At 50.0% G+C, this 19,168-nt stretch overlaps 1 protein-coding gene across 1 annotated transcript in view; it reads right to left on the bottom strand.

The window, feature by feature from the left end:
• Positions 1-1,182: 1,182 nt before the first annotated feature.
• Positions 1,183-19,168, bottom strand: part of KMT2A (lysine methyltransferase 2A) — a 49,823-nt gene continuing 31,837 nt past the window's right edge. Inside the window, 15 exon segments of the mRNA XM_033172662.1 lie at positions 1,183-4,705; positions 6,464-6,593; positions 6,842-6,925; positions 7,174-7,281; positions 7,801-7,975; positions 8,465-8,539; positions 9,048-9,218; positions 9,583-9,647; positions 10,224-10,307; positions 10,911-15,171; positions 16,201-16,359; positions 17,357-17,517; positions 17,699-17,777; positions 17,874-17,991; positions 18,133-18,291. Of these exon segments, the coding sequence (XP_033028553.1) occupies positions 4,430-4,705; positions 6,464-6,593; positions 6,842-6,925; positions 7,174-7,281; positions 7,801-7,975; positions 8,465-8,539; positions 9,048-9,218; positions 9,583-9,647; positions 10,224-10,307; positions 10,911-15,171; positions 16,201-16,359; positions 17,357-17,517; positions 17,699-17,777; positions 17,874-17,991; positions 18,133-18,291 (6,105 nt within the window). The 3' untranslated portion in view covers positions 1,183-4,429.

The raw sequence follows: 19,168 nt of genomic DNA, 5'->3' as shown, positions 1-19,168 counted from the left end.
GTATGTGGGTGGCGCTGTGGTCTAAACCAGAGAGCCTAGGCTAGGGCTTGCCGATCAGGTCGGCAGTTCGAATCCCTGCGATGGGGTGAGCTCCTGTTTTTCGGTCCCAGCTCCTGTCCACCTAGCAGTTCAAAAGCACGTCAAGTGCAAGTAGATAAATAGGTACTGCTCCGGCGGGAAAGTAAACGGCGTTTCCGTGCGCTGCTCTGGTTCACCAGAAGCGGCTTTGTCATGCTGGCCACATGACCCAAAAGCTGTCTGCGGACAAATGCCGGCTCCCATGGCCTACAGAGCGAGATGAGCGCGCAACCAGTCGTCCGCGACTGGACCCAACAGTCGGGTACATTTACCTTTATGGGACTTTTGGGGACAAGCTGGACCAATGCAAAAGGGATGGGCTCCACCTGAACCAGTTTGCTGGCACCTAAAATGAAAAGGCTGGCAGAGCAGCTTTTAAACTCCTAGTCAATGATGGCTGTGTACTACTTCCAGTATCAGAAGCAGCCTGCTCCTGCACATCAGTTTCTGTGTACCAATGGTAGGGATACCCTTTACACTTGGGTCTTCACTGTGGGCTTCCCTTCGGAGCATCTGCTCAGTCTCTGTGAGAAGAGGATGCTGGACTATATGGGCCTTTATTTGGATTCAGCAGGATTGTTTTTATGAGGTATCTCTTTCCCCACAAGGTTTCCCTTTTGCTTCTGGAGAAGGAAGCGTGTAAGACTGTTGGAGCATGTTCACCTTACAGAGTATCAGATATACAGTCGTCCTCTGAAATCGAACGGAATCCGTTCCAGAAGTCCATTCGACTTCCAAAACGTTTGGGAACCAAGGCACAGCTTCTGATTTGCTGCAGGAAGCTCCTGCAGCCAATCGGAAGCCGCAACAAACGTTTGGGTTCCAAAGAACATTTGCAAACCGGAACAATCATTTCCAGGTTTGCGGTGTTTGGGAGCCAAAATGTTCATCTCAAAAGGTGTTCAACTTCTGAGGTACGACTGTATTGCAACAAGGAAAAAAGCCCAAGAGGTGAAGTAAATGGCCTTACCTTGTGTTTGTATGGTGCAGCCTAGAAGAGGTGGGTTCCTTTTTTATTGTTTCTTGAGAGCTATATACAAACTAGCCCTCCTCCCCTGCTGAAAACCTCCACAGCCTTGATCAATAAATGAAAACACCATCCTCTGAAGCAATAAACTTGACATGTTTATTAATTAAACTATCACTTAAATAAAAAAGTGCATAGAAAATAAACATGTTTAAAAACTCCTTTTTTTGTACAACTATATACACTTGTTTTTACATTCAGTCTTTCATGGAACTTTTCAGTCATTTCTTGAACTACTGAAAGTACTTCCTTCATCCCTGTGACGATGACAGGGAATTAACACTGATGCAGCACGAGAGACGCGTTTCCTCTTTTTAAAGAAAACAAACAAACAAACAAAAACCCAAACAATCTGGAAGAACACAAGAAATAAAACGAAGAGAGAGATTGGTTTTACATGATAAGTTGCTTTTTCTCTGGAACAAAACCCTGTTTGCGTAGCTTTTGCACGGTTTGAGACAATTATTCACTACCTTGAGCTATTAAAAGACGGCTACGTTGAATCAAAGGAACATCACGAGCACAGTTCTCGGCTGAGAGGCAAAGCTGCAGGACCTTGTTAAGGTACCAGGAAAGCAGATGCTGCCGTTTTGGTACCTCAACAATCAGAACCCAGGAGGCAGCAAAGGCGGCAAGAAACAAGTTGTACAAGAACTGACTGTTAACACTGAAGGTCAGGAGAATTCATAGCCAAGCCCCCAACAGCTTCCTGGGGGTTTGCATGCAGGCAGACTGAGCCAGAGCATCCACCCCTCCACCCCCCGGTCCCTTACCCAGCCCTCCTTGGAGGAGGGAGACGTCAACTGGCCCCAAAGCCTCTGGCTTGCTGGTTTTCCTGCCTTTTGAGCAACTGGAACACAACTCTTATCTATAGTGTTAAAGAGAATTCAAAGCCAGGCTTCAAGACATGGTGCAGTACAATATTTGTTCCTATATATACCATATTTATAGTTATAAAAACTTGCAGGTGTGTGGGAGGAGAAGATGGTGGAGGGGAGGAGGATGGAGCAGCAATCTGGGTGAGAACAACATGATTCTGCACAAAGAACAAGAACCCGGTATTGCTTCGCAAGGGAGGACAATGAAGAGAAGATTATTATACCCCAGCCCTTTGCAGTGACCCGCTTTTCCTTTAAAAAAATAAACACCTTAAAGGTTTGACTCTTAGTATTCTCAGGTATCATGATCTCTGTCAGTCCTTAGAAATTATACATTCATATTGCCAGGAAGCCACATGGAGCTCCTCCCCTTGCTCCACAGATCAGAGCCAACACAACTGGCCAAGACCCCAACCTTTCCTTCTCTCCGTTCCTGCCCGTCTCCCCATGAAGCCCAGGCACAGTGGCATGCATGCCTTCTTCCCTCGGGTTACTGGCCATAGTGGCTGCCTGCTGCTGAGCTCAGTCAGAACAGGGTTTAGCAGCAGCAACAGCAGCAGCAAATGTCAGTGAGCTTGGACCCCAGTCCAGCTCTGCCCTGAGCCACGTGCTCGTGCTCCTCCTCCTCCTGTTCCTTGCTTGGAACTTCCTTGTGGAAGAGAGGAAGAAGCAAGGGACGGAACTCTCTTCTGACCAGGCAGCTACTGGCCCAGGGCTTTGGTAGCAGCAGGGGACATGCAAATTATGTTCCTCTTTGGCCCACAGGAACAGGAAAGCTGGAGGGCTACTCGATTCCCCAAAAGCTCTGCCACATTCACAACAGGCAGCCCAAACTTGGGTTTTACCCCCCCTCCAAATGGGAGAAATGGACACCTGCCCTGTACCACTCCAGCTGGAGCAGAAGGCTTAGTAAGTGCTGGCCTGTCCTCCCCAGGCAACTGGTAGCTGGGCTGCAGGAGAGGCAAATCTTCATAGGGAATGTGCTTGGTGGCCCAAAAGAAGCCTGGCTGCTGCTGTGGCTTTACTAGGCAACCATAGGAAGGTTTGCTTGCAGTTTCAGAGCCAAGGAAGTTTAATCTGGTGGCATGAGATGGAGCAGACCAGAAATGTTGGGTTACTGAGGTGTGGCGTGGTGGGATTTTGGCCTCTTCCCGAGAGAGGAAGGTCAGGGGGTCCCCTCTGTGCTGTACTCCCACCCCCATGTTAAAACCCAGCATCAGTGCTGGGTTCAAAACACCTCTCGCAGATGTGTGTGTGTGAATCTTCTCTCCCACAATGTGTAATTTGAGGTCCAGCCGAAGCTTCCAGAAAACTTGAAAGGTTCTCCCCGCTGCCCCCACTGCTCCCTAGAAGAAGGTTCAGACTGCAGGCCTGGCCAGCAACCTCCTAAAGCCCATCCTATTAAAATAATAAGGTCATTAAAAACTGATTCTTTTAAATTAGGATGACAACCACAATTGAAAAAATAGTTTCATAAGTGCTCTTCGCTATGAAGTGCTTCTCATAGAAAAATATACAAAATATATTTACATTTACAAAACCTTAAATACTAAACTGTAAACAGAAGAACCAAGTAAAATCCAATGACATAATAATTCAAGAGGGTGCAACTGAAGGAGGCTGAAAGGAAGTTGTGCTGCTTGTGTTTGCTTTGAAACGGGCACATGATCCCACTAGGGAGATCCATCACCTTTTAGGTCCCCCAATCTTGGACCAGGGAACCCACAGCCTGCAGCTCGCTGGGAGCTTTGGCACTCCCTGCCTTTTCCTATGTCAGAGAGCAGCTGGTAGGGAAGGAAATGCTATCAGCTGCTGTAGGCTGGTGCTCAGAGAGGCGCCAGGCCCACTGCCTGGGGGGCTCAGTTTCCTCTGGAGTTGCAACTGGAGGGCAGATGCAGGGCAAGGAGAAGCTCTAGGGACTGAATGCCTGGCAGGACAGCCTGCTTCCTAGGGCAGGGAGTCCTCCTCGGCTTGCACTTCTAACCTAACCTCACCCAAAGTGCATGGAAGCCCTCTGTCCTCATGGCTTGCCTGCTCAAATAATAATGAGCTATTCCTCAGCAAGTCATGGGAATTTCAGGGAACAGCCAGCCAGAGGCAAGACACAAGGGCAGCTCACTGAGACCTGCAGGCCATGTCTCCAAATCTGAGGAGGCAAGGGCCCACCAAAGTGTGCGGGAAGGGAAGCCCCACCTCTCAAGGCAGTCCTTGGCTGCTGCAGCAGCCCAACACTCCAGCAGTTTTCCTTGCGAGACGGGACAATGAAGTCCATCTTCTGGGCAGGACCTTTCACAAAGCCAAGGAGGCAGCAAACAATACCAGGCCTCAGCCACCTGCTGCCTGGCTTGACCCACTTGCCATGGGAGGGCCACCCCACCCACCCCACCTTCCACACGCCTGAGACTGGCGGAGCCCAACCCCTACAACAGCCAGGTCAGGTTAGCGTTCAGTTGAGGAACCGGCGGCATTTCTTGGCACCGCAATTGCAGGGCAGCTTGTTGCTGGCGTCTTCGATAGGGAACTTGTAGTCGTAGGTCAGCTCCTCGCCGCGGTAGATCTTGCGCATGGCAAATATGACTATGTGCTTCTGCCCATCAATGTTGATGACTCGGGAGTAGCAGTTGGGCTCACAGGAGTGGTTGATGAAGCGGGCTGCGTTCCCGTGCATGGTGGCGTCCACCACCTCAGAGTCATCAATGCGGAACATGTAGCAGCCGATGCCCTGGGGCAGGAGAGGAGGGGGCAGGGAGAGAGGATGGGCTGGTTTCAGGTCTCAGGGCACCAGCACAGCTAACCCTTCAGACAAGACCAGCTGCAACATAAAAGGCAACCCATGCCTGTTCAACATGCCTTTTAAAAGGTTCCCAAAGGACGTGGCTCACACATGCCAGGGAGACTGACTGATGGGTGTCTGTATTTATTTGAGTCTGTGGAGTTTCTGTGAATTGTTTTAGGTCTTTATTATAATGTATTCTTTATTTATGACTTATACTTTTGTTTTAAAAAGAAAGTAAGCCACCTGGAGACTTTTTAAGCAGAGGCTGGATGGCCGTATGTCATGGAGACGTTAGCTGAGATTTCTGCATTGCAGAGGGCTGGACTAGAGGACCCTCCCAACTTTACACTTCTATTACAGTGGTACCTCAGGTTACAGACGCTTCAGGTTACAGACTCCGCTAACCCAGAAATAACGCTTCTGGTTAAGAACTTTGCTTCAGGATAAGAACAGAAATTGTGCTCTGGCGGCGCAGCGGCAGCGGGAGGCCCCATTAGCTAAAGTGGTGCTTAAGGTTAAGAACAGTTTCAGGTTAAGAACAGACCTCCAGAACGAAGTAAGTTCTTAACCCGAGGTACCACTGTACTTTTTTGTGCTGCAAGCATCAGAAAACTTCACTAATCATAATAACACAACTGGAGGCCTCATTCCAATCAAGTTTTACATTTCAGCCTATGTTGTTAAGAGTGCTGCTAAGGCTGGCAACCTGATGGCTTTCCTGTCCAAACAGAGAAAGGCTGAGCCTTTCCCCAAACCTGAGCCCAATAAGGCTCAATGAGCTCCAAACCAGTTTCCTGAATAGGGAAGGTGGGAGCAGAGCCAGCTCCAGATCCCTGCATCAGGATTTGCTAGACACACTGGCAAAATCTGGGATGGAGAACCATACCTTCTATGATTGGGGGGGGGGGAGGGAGATGCATGGCAAGAACCCCAAAACTCTTCCACCTTCTCTGCCCCAGCAATTGCCAGATCTTGCAGCAGCCCCTGCCTGCACCTGAGGACCTGGCTACCAGCTCCTAGGAAAATGAGGTACCAATCCTGTCACCTCAAGAGGCTCCTAGGACAGAATGTCCTCTCCTGATGGGAGAACGAGGAAACCAGCTCCTAGGAAAATGAGGTACCAATCCTGTCACCTCAAGAGGCTCCTAGGACAGAATGTCCTCTCCTGATGGGAGAACGAGGGCCACTGTGAGGGAGGACTAGCTGCTCTCTAAGCCACCTTCTGGACGACTGAATGCTTCCCTGTTTTCCTGAAGGCAATAGCAACAGAACCAATCTCCTCAGCAACCCAAAAAAGGATTACAGGCAAGCTGTCACCCTACCTGCACTGGGAGCTGGGCAGGAAGGAGGGGTTGCCCACCCACTAAGGGGTAAATTCAACCTAATTTACATAATCCTGCCTAGTGAAGCAAGTGGGAGGGACAACCCATCCGAAGATTGCCCTCCCTTCTGCAGGAAAATCAACCTCTTCCTGTGCAGCCACCACTTCTCATCCCTCTTTTGCTTCCAAGGCTTAAGTGCTGGCACTTGCCTTACGTAAGGAGGAACTGCTCAAGTGCTGGCAGGGTGACCCCTGCACTGTGCATTCCGACCAAAGAACCCAGGGCCTGCTTTTCCCAGAGCTCAGGAGAACCTCAGGGCCCTGTGGCCAGCACTCATGACCAGCTGGGTTTCAGCAGTGCCTCTGCTGCTGCCAAGGCTTACCTTGCTGTCGTAGTACTTCTCACGCTTGTCAGTTAAGATGGAACGGATCACGTTGCCAGCATACTCGATCACCATCTCTCCTGCATCGATGTTTCTTTTGCAGAATAGGCCCCGGCCGTGGATAGGAGACCTGCCAAGGAGGAACACACAGTGCAGCCATGGGTGTCAGATGCTGCAACCACAGAGGTAGCAAGCCTCACCCTGAACGGGGAGGCAGGCAACTCAGCTAGGAGCAGAACTGTCCACATGACCTAGGAGAGTTGTTCCAGGCACTTTCTCATTGCTGTTCTGCTAAGCCCTGCTGGCTTAGGCTGTTCTACCCTCCCCATCGTTTATCCTGCTAAGGAGGCCTCCACCTACCAACTCCCACCCACCTACCTGTAGACACCAACCGCCTCCTTGGAGGTTTTCTTCAAGTGTCGGAACCGCATGGGCATGGGAAGGTCCATGCTGGTTGCCCTCCTGAAGAGAGGAGGAAAGAGGCTGCTTGAGAGAGTTCAACCAATGGGGCCTTTGAGCTGCCAAGCCCCACCTTGCTCTGCAAGCCACTTTACAGTGCCAAATGCTGAGAGGCTGGCTTATGGGGCAGCTGCAGGAGGCAAAATCTGCACCCCTTCCCTGTTCTTTAGCTTCCCACCACTGCAGACGAGATCAAAAAGGAGCAGCCTTCCAGTCCTCCCCACCAACTCGCCTCCGCACCCGCTATGTACCGGGCAGACTTCAGCTGCACCTCCTCTTCCTCCTCATCGTTGGGGTTGTACTCTGGCGGCTGGCGGTGCTTGGAAGCCAGGAAATTGAACATGTCGAAGGCAGACTTCCTGCAATGCAAATCCAAGAGGCGTGAGACTGGCTCTCAGGGTTAACAGGCTGCTTTACAAGTCACACAATGCTCCTTTCTCCTCCATGACAATACGACATTCCCAGACTGGCTGCCAGAAGCCCACTAGGCTCTACACTGACTCCCCATACTGTGTGGACAAACTTCAAATTGTCTGGTCTGAGCTAAAGCCACAGTAGTCCCTTTGTAGGGCCTTCTGTGGGATTCTAGCAACCTTTTTCTCTCTGGGGGTAGAGATACTCTGGTCTTCCATCATGTGACCCTCCTTGTCTTGGACAGTTGGGGCAGTTAACCCTTTCTTTCCTGGATTACTCATATATGCCAACTAGGGAGCACCTGGGCCCAAGTCAGTGCAATGATGTCAGGCTATTCATGTGCCTCCCTCCCAAACTGATATTTGAACAAGAATTTATTTTCACAGAAAGCTTCACCCACAAACCACTGAAAGGATCTCTGAAGCAGGTGCTTTGGTTTTATGAGAGCAGAGCCTGCCACTGACCTGAGGTGCACTTCAGCTCTGGCAGAGCCATGGGGGTTCACTGGCGGCTCCTTGGCTTCCTCTGGCTTATGGAACCGGAACTTGTAGTTGTGGCAGTGCTTTGCTCCAGACAGCTGTTCTATCAGGAACACAACAGCATCGTGCAGAATCCCCAGCATCCTCAATCCACTCACACCTGGAATAAGGAGAGAGTAGGCAGGGAAGGCAGCTTGCTGGTAGAAGAGGCTGTCCAGCCCAGGCTGAGCCCAGTGGTTCCCTTCAGTCCTCCTTGTAAGAAGAAGCCTGGTGGTGGCGGTGGCAACATGGCCCAGCCTTTAGGCAAGAAGCAGCTCAAGAAACTGGTGGAGCAGCTCAAATGGGTCCAAATCTCCACGGCCAGGCAAGGCTTAAATGATGCAGAGGGTGTCCCCCAAAAAGCACAAACCCCGTTCTTTGTCCTTAAGCTGTTTGTGCAACCAAAGTACTGTATCCTAAGAAAACAGGGCATACAGGTACTGTGAGACTCTTCCTTGTGTTTATGTAGCGCAAGGAAGCAGGCCCAGGTGGCAAAGTCCCTGCCTAGGTCTTGGCCTACAGGACAGCAGTGACATTCAAGGCACTTTCTTATTGTCTTCCTATCCATGCAAGGGGTTTGGAATTTCCAACCCTGCTGCTGCCTTCTTACCTGCGAAGGATAGCTGCTTCAAGCGGGCATTGGAACGAGCCTCCTGAACCTTGTCAGTCAGGGATTGCCAGGCCTCTGAGATGAAGATAAACAAGAAATGATTCAGTGGGAGGGAGGAGTGTCCCAGAAAAGCTTCCCTTTTGCTCCTTTTTAAACCGTAAAATTCACAATTGCTGCCAGGTGGCTCTGCATTCCTTTTTTTTTCATTAAACAAATTACAAACTTACATATACATACACATACACATATACAGATACATACAAACACATAATACAAATACACAATAAACATACCTACACAAGTAAATATAATTTCATGTATTATTAATCCAAGTAATTTTTATTAAATAAATTCTTTAAAAATAATATCTTATTCTAGCCTCCTGATTGCTTCAGTAAGGCTAAAATTATGAATAATTTTAGCTCTGCATTCCTGCAAACTTCATGCAGGGCTGTCCCCTGCAGCACTTTGAAAGGTGCAAAGCAGTCAAAGGTAACCTTTGTAAGATGAGCACAGAGAAAATGCATCTAACCCCAAAGCAGCTGCAGCAGATGTCACCTGCCCCACCTGCCCCCTTTCCCACCTTCAATACTTTCAGCACAGATCTGAAATCCATCATCGCTTGAGATCTCGAAAATCAGTCCTTTCTTGGGCTTCTTCTCAGCGAGGCTCTCCTTTCTCTTCCGCTCTTGCTGCAACCAGAACATGAGTGGGGAGCTGAAAGTGCTCTCCTCATCCTCAGAAGCTCTGGAGTCTGGAAGGAAAACAAGATCTTCTTACCTCCAGAGTCCTTGGCAAAGCCAAACCCACGAAACAATGAACATTAAGAATGTAGGGAAAGGCTCTCATGAACTAAGATTGCTGCTGAGGTCTCTCATAAGTAGGGCTGTCATACAAAGAGAATCATAGGGCAAGCTTACAACAGGGAGTAATAATAATAATTTTATTATTGATACCCTGCCCATCTGGCTGGGTTTCTCCAGCCACACTGGGCGGTTTCCAGCAAGGTATAAAAACATAATAAAACAAAAATTTATTCTGAAGATATATGTGCCTTTCCAAGTGGAAAGTCTGTGAATTGGTGCTCAGTTTGTACTTGAGGTTGATGGGCATAATACCTGTGGGCTCTTGCTCACTTGCAGTGCTCTGTGCTGTCTGTGATTCTGGAACAGATGCCGTTTGCCTGTGGAGAGAAGCACAGCTGGAAACAATGCAAGAATCCGCTCCTGTTTCAACAACTGAAGCCTTTTAGGAGTTTTGATTCCCCAGCAGATGCCAAAGGGAGAAGCTAAACAAAACACTCTGAGCCGTGAGTCTCCACTGGATGGAGAGGCCTGCTACTTATAATACGTTTGGCTGAGTAGCAAGTGCTCCAAAAAATGGACCAAGCCACAGCACAGCATTGTCCGTCCTTCTAAACAGTAGGGTAGGTGGAAAACTGGGATATTCAATGCAAAGAACATAAATTGCAGCTTTCTGAGAGGGGTCTCCATGTTTTAGGCAAGTAGAGAAAACTTAAAGCCTCTGAGGTCAGCAGTAGTGACCCAACTGTAGGCTCTGGCTAGCAATGTTTCATTGTTGGAACAATGTTGGAACTGCCCAAAACATATTAAGAAGTATGGTTGCTTCCTTGGGGCAGAACAATATTTGTGCAGCCAGGCACATATGTACCTCTGCCTGCCAACATCCCTCCTGCCCTGCAAGCATACATAAAACACAGGCACTCTTGATGTGCCCACAACCTGAGAGACTGCCTTACCTGCCTGCCACTTTGGGTGGGGGCTGCTCTACACTTGCAGCCTGTTCCTCTTCTTCCTCCATGTGCATCTTCAGGGTAGGAATCCTGGAACAGACAAGATTATTCAGGGATACTACAATGACTAGTCACAAGCCAGATAATGCTCCATTTGCAGCCAATGCAAGACTGAGCTCTCTGGCTCTCCAAGAAGCAACATTTATCAGACAGCATTTACAAGAGAAACTCCATTTAAAAAATATAGCTGTTGGGTTTTCTAAAGGAATCTCTCATAATAATATGGAGTCAAAGACGTGATCTTGAGCTGCCACTGAGGCCGTCAAATCTAATTTCTACCCCCAGACACTTTCCCACTTAGTACAGTCCCATCACACCCATTGCTGCAAATAAAGCAGATCAGTAGCATGAACAGCTAGCAGCTCAAGCAGCTTCTCCCTCTTTCCTTCAAAGAAAAGGCCCTCAAGCATCACAGCTCATATTCAGGAGCTGCATCAAATACATGACAGCTTCCTGGTTCAAATGTACATTGGCAGACAAGCAGAGTGCCTACTAGCTTCTGAATGAAGCTCATTTTCCATCTAGGCTTTGTTACAGAAGTTTCTACAGCAGAAGTATTAATAAATAAAAAGGATGACAGTTTCAGAAGGGGTTGGGAAAACAGGGGGGAGACCAAAGACCTCCATCTCTTACCCTCCAGCCAAGTCCTGGGCTGCAGAGTTGGTGCCTTGCTGGGGAATGTGCTTCTCAGGGGAGCTGGACCAGAAGTGAGACATCTTGTGCTTCTTCCCAGACCCTTTGCTGATGCTGCTGTCTGATGAGGGCTGAGACCGTTTCACTTTGGCTTTTACCTTCATGGAGGAGCTTCCAAGCAGCTGGTCAGAGGATGCGGAGCTCGCGGGAGAAGTTGAGCTGGCACGTGTGACAGATGAGGAGGTCTTGTTTTGCTCCAGTGCTGCAGGGTTAGTGATGTCCATCAACTGGGGAAAGCCTGAATGCGGAGGAGCTTGGGATGGCGCAAGGTCCACCTGAGGCGGGATGGCACCAGTTTTGCTGGCCAGGATCTGTGTCAGAGGCCCAGGCTGGTAAGATCCTTCGGGGTCAGTGGTCATGCCCATAGTCTGTGCAGAAGGCAAGACACAGATGCTGGAGGCTGCTGTCCCCGCCACTGAGACTGTGGACTGAGCCGATGACGCATCGCCTAGTGGTGAAAACATCCCAGAGCCAGATGGTGGCACTGCGGTGTGCTGCTCTGGAAGACCCAAGCTCTGTTGAGTGGCTTTGATTAAGAGGTTGCTGATGGAGCCCATGTCAGATACTCCTTGCAGCCCAGAGCTAGGTAGTGCAACCGACCCCCTCCCCAGCACATGTCCGCTGGGGCCTGATGTGCCCGTGGAAGGTGCTGATGACGTCGGCATTGACACCACATTCAGCATGGATCCAGCAGAGGCTAGGCCTGTCACTGGCCTGGTTGCAAGATGACCACTGTCTGGCCCAGCCACACTAGGGGGTGTTCCAACTGCTGCTGCAGTTGCTCCCACCCCTTGGGGCAGCAGAGGGGTCTGCTCAAAGTACATTATCCCAGACTTTGAACGCTTGATGATATTGGGGACAGTTCTGTGGGATGCAGGGTTACTGGCAGTTCCCAAATCTAGCAGGCCTGGATGGCTGGGCAGCTGGGATGGAGTGAAGTTAATCAACGTCATGTTGGGGACCATGTCAGATGGGGTGATGGCGGAAGGGGCAAGCTTTTTGTTCTTGCGTGATGGCAAACGCGAAATTTGCCTTTTCTTGCTGAGGCCAGAGGGTGGCGTGGTGGCTGTGGACCCAATCTCAGCTCTCTGGTTTGTTTCGGGGTCAGGCGGTTGCTGGACACCAATCAGAAGTCCTGAGGCAGGACTGCCAAGGGAGGATGGGAAGCTGCTTTGGGGGGCTGCAGAAAAGGAGTGCAAGTGTTGGTGATGGGGCATCGGCAGTAACCCTTTGCTGGTTGGTGGAAAGAGAGGCTGAGAGGAGGATGGCAAGCTGGGATTTACACCGGCCCCTAGTGCCAGCCCTGGGCCCAGGGGCCCAAGCACAGAAGCGCTGGCCTCCAACACGCCCTGCGCAGAACTAACAGAGGAGGTCAGCTGTATCTTTTGCGTGACACCATTGGGAAGAGTCTGAAGGACGTACAATGGCTGCATGTTCTGGTTAACCACCAGGAGCTTTTCTGCAGCTGCCTTCAGGTGGAGGGGGGCTGTCTGCACAGCAGCATTGGAAATCTGAGATGGGCCAGGGTTCTCTGTGGAGTTTGGGCCATACTTAGGATTCTGAAGTGGGAGGGTTGGAGAAACTGGCACTTGGAGACCAGGTGTCCCACTATTTCTGGCCAAGTCTTGGCTGGCTGAACGGCCTGGCTCTCCTGGTCCACATGGGGGGCTGGCTATGTGCTCTGCTTCCATGTGACTTTGAATAAAGGGGTCAGGGGTCAGGTGTCCTTCAGGGCTTGGGTCCACTCGTGGGCTCAACAGAGCTGGCTCCCCTTCACTGGAGCCAGCTTTCTCTGTGACAGTCACCCTCTTCTCGGCCGACTCCGTAGAAGGCAAAGCTAAGAGTGATCTCTCCCCTGACGAGGAGGAGGAGGAGGAGAGCGAGGATTCTGAAATGACAGCAAGCCTGCCGTGGTTTTGGCTGGGCACTGTCGGGCTCCGAGTGGTCAAGACAGAGAGATCAGAAGGCAGTTCCAGAGGCAGCTCAAACTGCTCCTCTGCCGAGATGGATGACGAAACACTGCTGTCAACAGGCTCTGTGGTTGGCAGCTGCTGAGAGAAGACCTCAAAGAGGCCCATATCCTTGCCCCGATTGGTGGTGTCAAGGCCCAGCCCGTCTCCCAGCGTCAGGAGCTCGGAGGACGATGACTCAGGGCTCTCCCCGAGGGCTTGCATGGAGGGGGTGTTTTTCAGCACAAAGTCCATGATGTCAGATGGGAGAATGTTCCCGCAGTCGTCACTGTTGTTATTGTCGGAGTCCGACTTGAGCAGCTCTGTGCTGAAGGTATCCAGCAGGGTCTTCTCCGAAGGGGTGCTGGCACGAGGGCGGCGGCTGGCCTCTAAAGAACTCAGCTGAGCTTCCAAAGGATCCTGGCTCTGGGTTTTTACACGGCAGTTCTCCATCTTGGGCTCGGCTGCTTTGTGGCCAGCTGAGCTCTTGGTGACTTGTGCTTTCTCCCCACTTTCTTCGCTCCGATCAAGTTTTAAGCTCTCCGTTCCATTTTCTTTGCCACTCCTTTTGGTCACTGGATTGACTTTCCTGGTTGTCACCGTGATGCTTGTGTCACTTTCTGTCCCGTCATCCACACCATCCAGCTGAGAGATTTTGGGAAGGCTGCATTGCTCCTCCTCCCGGAATAAGTTGTGAGGAGAGGCGAGATGCTCTTCCGTGTTTGAGACCACTGTCCTGGTGAAGTTGTAGTAGTAAAGGTCATCCTCGTCCGAGGTGCTGAGGTCATCGGCACCATCTACTTGCCCTTCGGCAGACCTCTTTCCCCGCTTCTTCCCAGTGGAGTTGCTGTAGAAGGGAATGTCTTCTTCTCCGTAAGACCTCACGCCATACAATGGAGTCAGCCCAAAGAACATGTTGGATCTGGCCCGGGCGCTGCGCCGGGGGTACCGCCGCTTGTAGGCCCCATCTTCCTGGGCTTTGGCTGCCTCCTGGAGCATCAAGTTGCTCTCCTGAACAGGAAGACTCTGGTAGGCCTCACTTGGAGCCTCGGGAACTGAAGCACAACTTGGGCTGTCTTGAACCAGGGAGCCGTTTCCTGACCGTTCGGGAGTGGAAGAGGATTGTGCCAGGGAAGCTGGTTTGTTCTCCTTAGGCTGAGATTCTACATCACCCTCCCTCTGAATGTTCTTGGACTGGCTATCACCTTCCATCTTGAGAGGAGTCAACGTGACTTTCACTGTGCGCTTCTGGGAAGCCTGCAGATCCTTGGAAGTGGCCACTTCGCTCTGGGAAGGAGCCTTGGAGGTCTTCTGGTTAAGCAGCTGTCTATCGGTGGCCTTCTCTGAAGCCACAACATTGTTACAGAGCTTCTGGTTCACATGCTCAGGCGTTACAGCTTGATGAACAAATTCTGGCTCTGCGCTGTCTTTGTTGCTAGGTGTGAGGAGGCTCGGATTTGTAAAGAGTTTATTGGAATGTCTCTCTTTGGCTCCCCTTTTCCCCTTCTGCTGCCGCCTATCTCTGCCTGCAGAAGGTGCTGGGTCACTTATGGAAGGAGGAGATCTGTTACTTGCCCCAGAAAGCTTGGAGATCTTTGCTTCTGGATCCTCGTAAGAGTTTTTTTCTGGCTTTACAAGATCCACCTGCTGCTCTTGCTCCTTCTTTGGGGGTCTCTGATGTAAAGGTGGAAAGGCCACTGCCTCTTTGGAAGAAAACAGCCCAGAAGAGGGCTCTGGAAGCTTCCCTACTTTGCTGGTGTTTGGCTCGGTGCCAGAAGCACTCTGCACAGGAGTACTGGCCTTCAAATTACCCAGGGAAGAACTTGCGTCTTTTTGGCTCATCAGCTTGCTCTTCTCTGTCCCCGGAGGCCCCATTGCTTCTAATGACAGCGCTCCCTCCAAGGAAGTGCTTGTGCCTCCTCCACCTGTCCCTGCTGGCCTCTGACCACCACAGGGAGGGGCAGAGTTACTCTGGGTGGCAATGCGTCCAGCTGCTGAGCCCGAAGAACGCTCTGCAAGCTTTGTGCTCAAGTCATGCTCTGGCAAGGGAGACAGGCTGGGTGCCGAAGAGATGCTGTGCCTGGAGGAGTGAGTGGCCCCAGCTCTGCTGGAAGGCATCATCCAGGACCTCAACTGTGGAGGGGGTAGAGGAGAGGAGGCGCTGTGTCGTCTGGAGCCAATACTTCGAAGTCCAGATGAAAGCAGGGGGTCTCCCACAGTCACGATCTCGTGTGTAATGGGGGTGGGGCTCCCTGGGAAAAGATAGAAGGTGGGGAAGAATATTAGAACTGAGTTTGAGGTCATCTGTTCAATGCAAATATCTGGATCTATGCAGACAAGGAGTAAAGCAGAGCCCAAACCCCCAGAGTCAACCCCTTTCTTGATCTAATTATTCCTTCTACTGAAGGTATCTGAAGAAGTGTGCATGCACACGAAAGCTCATACCAAGAACAAACTTTGTCTCTAAGGTGCTACTGGAAATAATTTTTTATTTTATTTTGTTTTGACTATGGCAGACCAACACGGCTACCCACCTATAACTATTCCTTCTACTGTTGGCTTCATTGAAACAAACACTCTATAACTTTTTCCTTCTGGCTTCAAGTTGCACGGGAGCATGTTTGGTCTTGCTTACCCAGAAATATTTCTTAACTGTAAGAACAGCAGACTGAACTTTCCCTGGGGTTCTTTCAAATTCTGATCCAGCCCCCTGACAAACTCCTATGGCTGGGGAAGAGGAGGGGGTGGCCATCTGAGCTGCAGATTGAGTTCTGGGCTTCATTCTCACCTAGGCCAGGTCTTCTGACTTCACAAGGTGAGTCAGTCACCAGCTAGGATTGTCGGTGAGCAGAATTTGCAAATAACATTATCCTTCAAGGCGTGGTTTAGAGTTCTTAGTTCAGTTCTGTTTAAAAATGGAGCCCACCTCAGCCCAAAAGCTCAGGGAGGTTTACAAGTTGTCAGCAATTCAAGCATGGTTCACATGACAAGGTTAAATGTGAGGAAAAACTACATGTTAAGTATGTAAATGAGATGCCCAGGAAGCGGAGGGGAAATGACTGAAGATGCCCCCCTCTACCAGCATCCTCAATACTTGGCCTTTGATGATGATGACAGACAAGTCTTTTGCACCCCAGCACTTATTAAGCCCTAAACCCAATAGAGATGGTGGAAACAAGGTTCCATGCCATTGAGAACAGCCTGAATAAATTGCTAAACAAAGAATGAACAGAAGTCAAAGAAATACAGAGAAAGCAGCAGAGGGAGGTGGAGGGCCAGACCTGCAGAGGGCAATGGCCTTGAACCAGGAGATCGCAGGGCAGGAGGAAAACTTGGCGCTCTGATCCGCAGAGCCCTGCAGTTCTGAGAATGTGGCAGGAAGTCTGAAGAGGGAGCGCTCACAACCGCCGATACTGCATGGCCTTCTCTGGCTGGAATTTCTGATGAAGAAGAAAAAGAAATAAGAAACTTATGGATTCAGGCAAAACCCAGGGTGCATTTGAACAAAACAGCTTCAGGGAAGTAGGGGAGTGCTAGAGGCCTTTCCCCTCAATAACATCCTTCCTCCCTCCCTCAGGGAATGTTGACAGAAAAATCTTTATCCATGGAGGGAGGCAGAAAGTAAAAGAGCAAAAGAAAAAAAGGGGGGAAGGCTGCAGTCTTTCAGCATCTAGGCCAAAACCAGAATGCAAAGCTGGACATTATGTGTCACTGGGAGCAAGTGAGGGCCAAACATTAAGAGTATAGTGGTACCTCAGGTTACAGACGCTTCAGGTTACAGACTCTGCTAACCCAGAAATAGTACCTCGGGTTAAGAACTTTGCTCAAGGATGAGAACAGAAATTGGGCAGTAGCGGCACGGCAGCAGCGGGAGGCCCCATTAGCTAAAGTGGTGCTTCAGGTTAAGAACCGTTTCAGGTTAAGAATGGACCTCTGGAACGAATTAAGTACGTAACCAGAGGTACCACTGTACTAGGTAGATGCACCATGCCCCAAACATCTCAGAGGGACCAAGTCCCTTGTTGTTTCAGATCGAGCATATCATAATCTAGTCTCCAGAAACGCATGACACCTGGGCAAATGCTGAAGCATCTTTCTGCACAGAGCAGAGTTGGGAGTTGAAGACCCCCAATGTTCCTCCCAACTCTTATGATTCTGTGACTCAGTTATGGAACAAGGGCCAGGATCCACTCCAAATCCTATAGCCAAAGTAGAGGATGTGATCTTTACCAAGGAACCCCCCTTTTTTGCCCTACTCCAAGTGTGTACTGTTACTGCTGTCACCAAAAGCTATTACAAGCCCTGTCTCATAGCAAAGACTGACCAGAAGAAGGAAGCTTTTGTCTTTGGAAGAGCTGAGCAGTACAAAAAACAGGCACCCACAGGTCTGGCACAAAGGCCACAATCTCAAGCCAAGCCATGCCTGCAAAAACTTGCCTGAAAGTGGCCTGGGGCTGTGTGTGATGGTCCTATTGTCATCGTGCTCTACTGTGCTGTTGATGTCTGGCTCAAGGATAGGAGGGCGGCATTCCATGATCTTGCAAGTGTACACACAGCGCTTCCGAGCATCCGTTGTGCTCCAATACACTCGAGAGCACCTGGGAAAACATTTGAAAGTTACAACATCTACACAGAGCTGTGCATGCCTGCAAAAGCCCTTCCCTGGGGCAAGTGGAGAAGGAAGGCCAAAGACTCCCTGGGTGGTCCTCACGGCTTCTTCTTGTGAAAATGACATGGATTCTGCTGCTGCTGCCTATTCAGGAGACAGCTCCTACTTACTGATAACCAATGGGGAACAGCTTGTCTTCACAGTCAGACAGATCATTCAGAATCCCGAGGCAGTCAATCGTCATGGACCCTACAAGAAAACCAAAGAGGCAAAGTTCTGTGTGAGGAAGGCAGTAACTAAATTCCACCAGGCACATTGCCAAGGCCAGAGGCAGAGGGCCCTCACCAATCATCATGTGGATGTTCTCTGGCTCCAGACCATGAAGAAACCTTCGTCTCAAACTAATCCCTTCAAAATCCACAAAGACTCTTCTTAGGACTTCAAAGCCATTCTCAGGCACCACCTACAGCAAGCACACACAAAAAGAGACCTATACAGTATTAAGGTGAAAACACACAGCCTGAGCTGAGAAGAGCAGGGAAATGGGGAGTGGGGGGGGGGGAATACAGCTGGGCAAAGGCCTGGGGGTGGTGGTTGGGCTCACCTCTCCTTTGATCAGGTCCCGGTGGCGCTGGCAGTAGACTTTCTTATCCTCCAGGAAGACACAGTTCTTGGCCCGGGAGCACATGAAGTGATAGTTGCTTGTGCAGGAGGTCAGGCAGCAGCCCACTGTGGCACCCGACTTCAGGCAAAATTCACATCTCTGCAAGGTTCGAGGGTTGGGTTTTTAGGGAAAGCATCTTGTTGTTGTGGCCAATGGCCTAAACAAATAAACTGGACTAGTGCAGCACTGTCAAAAGCAACACCCCTAATGTGATATCTATGACATGCATATCAGGTTGCCAACAAACAAAGAGAAAGCAATAGAACTGCTGCTGTTCCACCACTCATTTAGCAAACACAATTCATCTTGTCCAAAACAACCTGTTAGTAATCTGAGTACAGCCTTTTTTTCGTTGTTGTTCATTTACAAACTCACACATTGTCTGGACTTCCCAATTTAATTCCAATTCAGAAGAAAGGTGTGTGTGTGCGTGTGTGTTTTTTACAGTTTAGAGCAATTTCTGAGCATGCAAAAGGGATCAGTGATTGATTAAGAACACGAAAAAGCTGCCACAGCCACTAGCCTCAACTGCTGGCAGTTGCAGGACAGCAGCCCAAGCTGGCCACCTGTGATTGTGACTTCCTACACTTCAGGCCACTGAGAATCCACAGAAGACACCCCTTCCTAATCATTACAAGACGACGCGGGTCACTTGCTCACATCTGTCTGCTGCAGAAGCAAGCTGATGAGCTGTTTCATATGCTACTATAATAGAGCTGCTTGAGAATGTCCAAGTAACGAATGCTTCTGGTTCTTTGCAGTCTGGAACTGCTGGAAGCTGAATTCAAGAATCTCTGTTCTTTTCAGATACACCATCCTGTGAAGCCCATTACTTCAACTGTGGAGAATCATGTGAGGCTCTTGCTCTTTTTTAAGTTGGGCCATTAACGTCAAATATGAGCTGTCTCTACATGGAGACATGCTGTGGGCTTTCCCACATTCTTCTTTGCTGTTGTAACAGCAGAAGAGAAACATT

Source organism: Lacerta agilis, chromosome 15 (genome assembly GCF_009819535.1).
Source record: "Lacerta agilis isolate rLacAgi1 chromosome 15, rLacAgi1.pri, whole genome shotgun sequence".
Taxonomy (NCBI): Eukaryota; Metazoa; Chordata; class Lepidosauria; order Squamata; family Lacertidae; genus Lacerta; species Lacerta agilis.
Note: the sequence above shows the minus strand (reverse complement) of the source record. Positions and strands in the feature narration are given on the sequence as shown.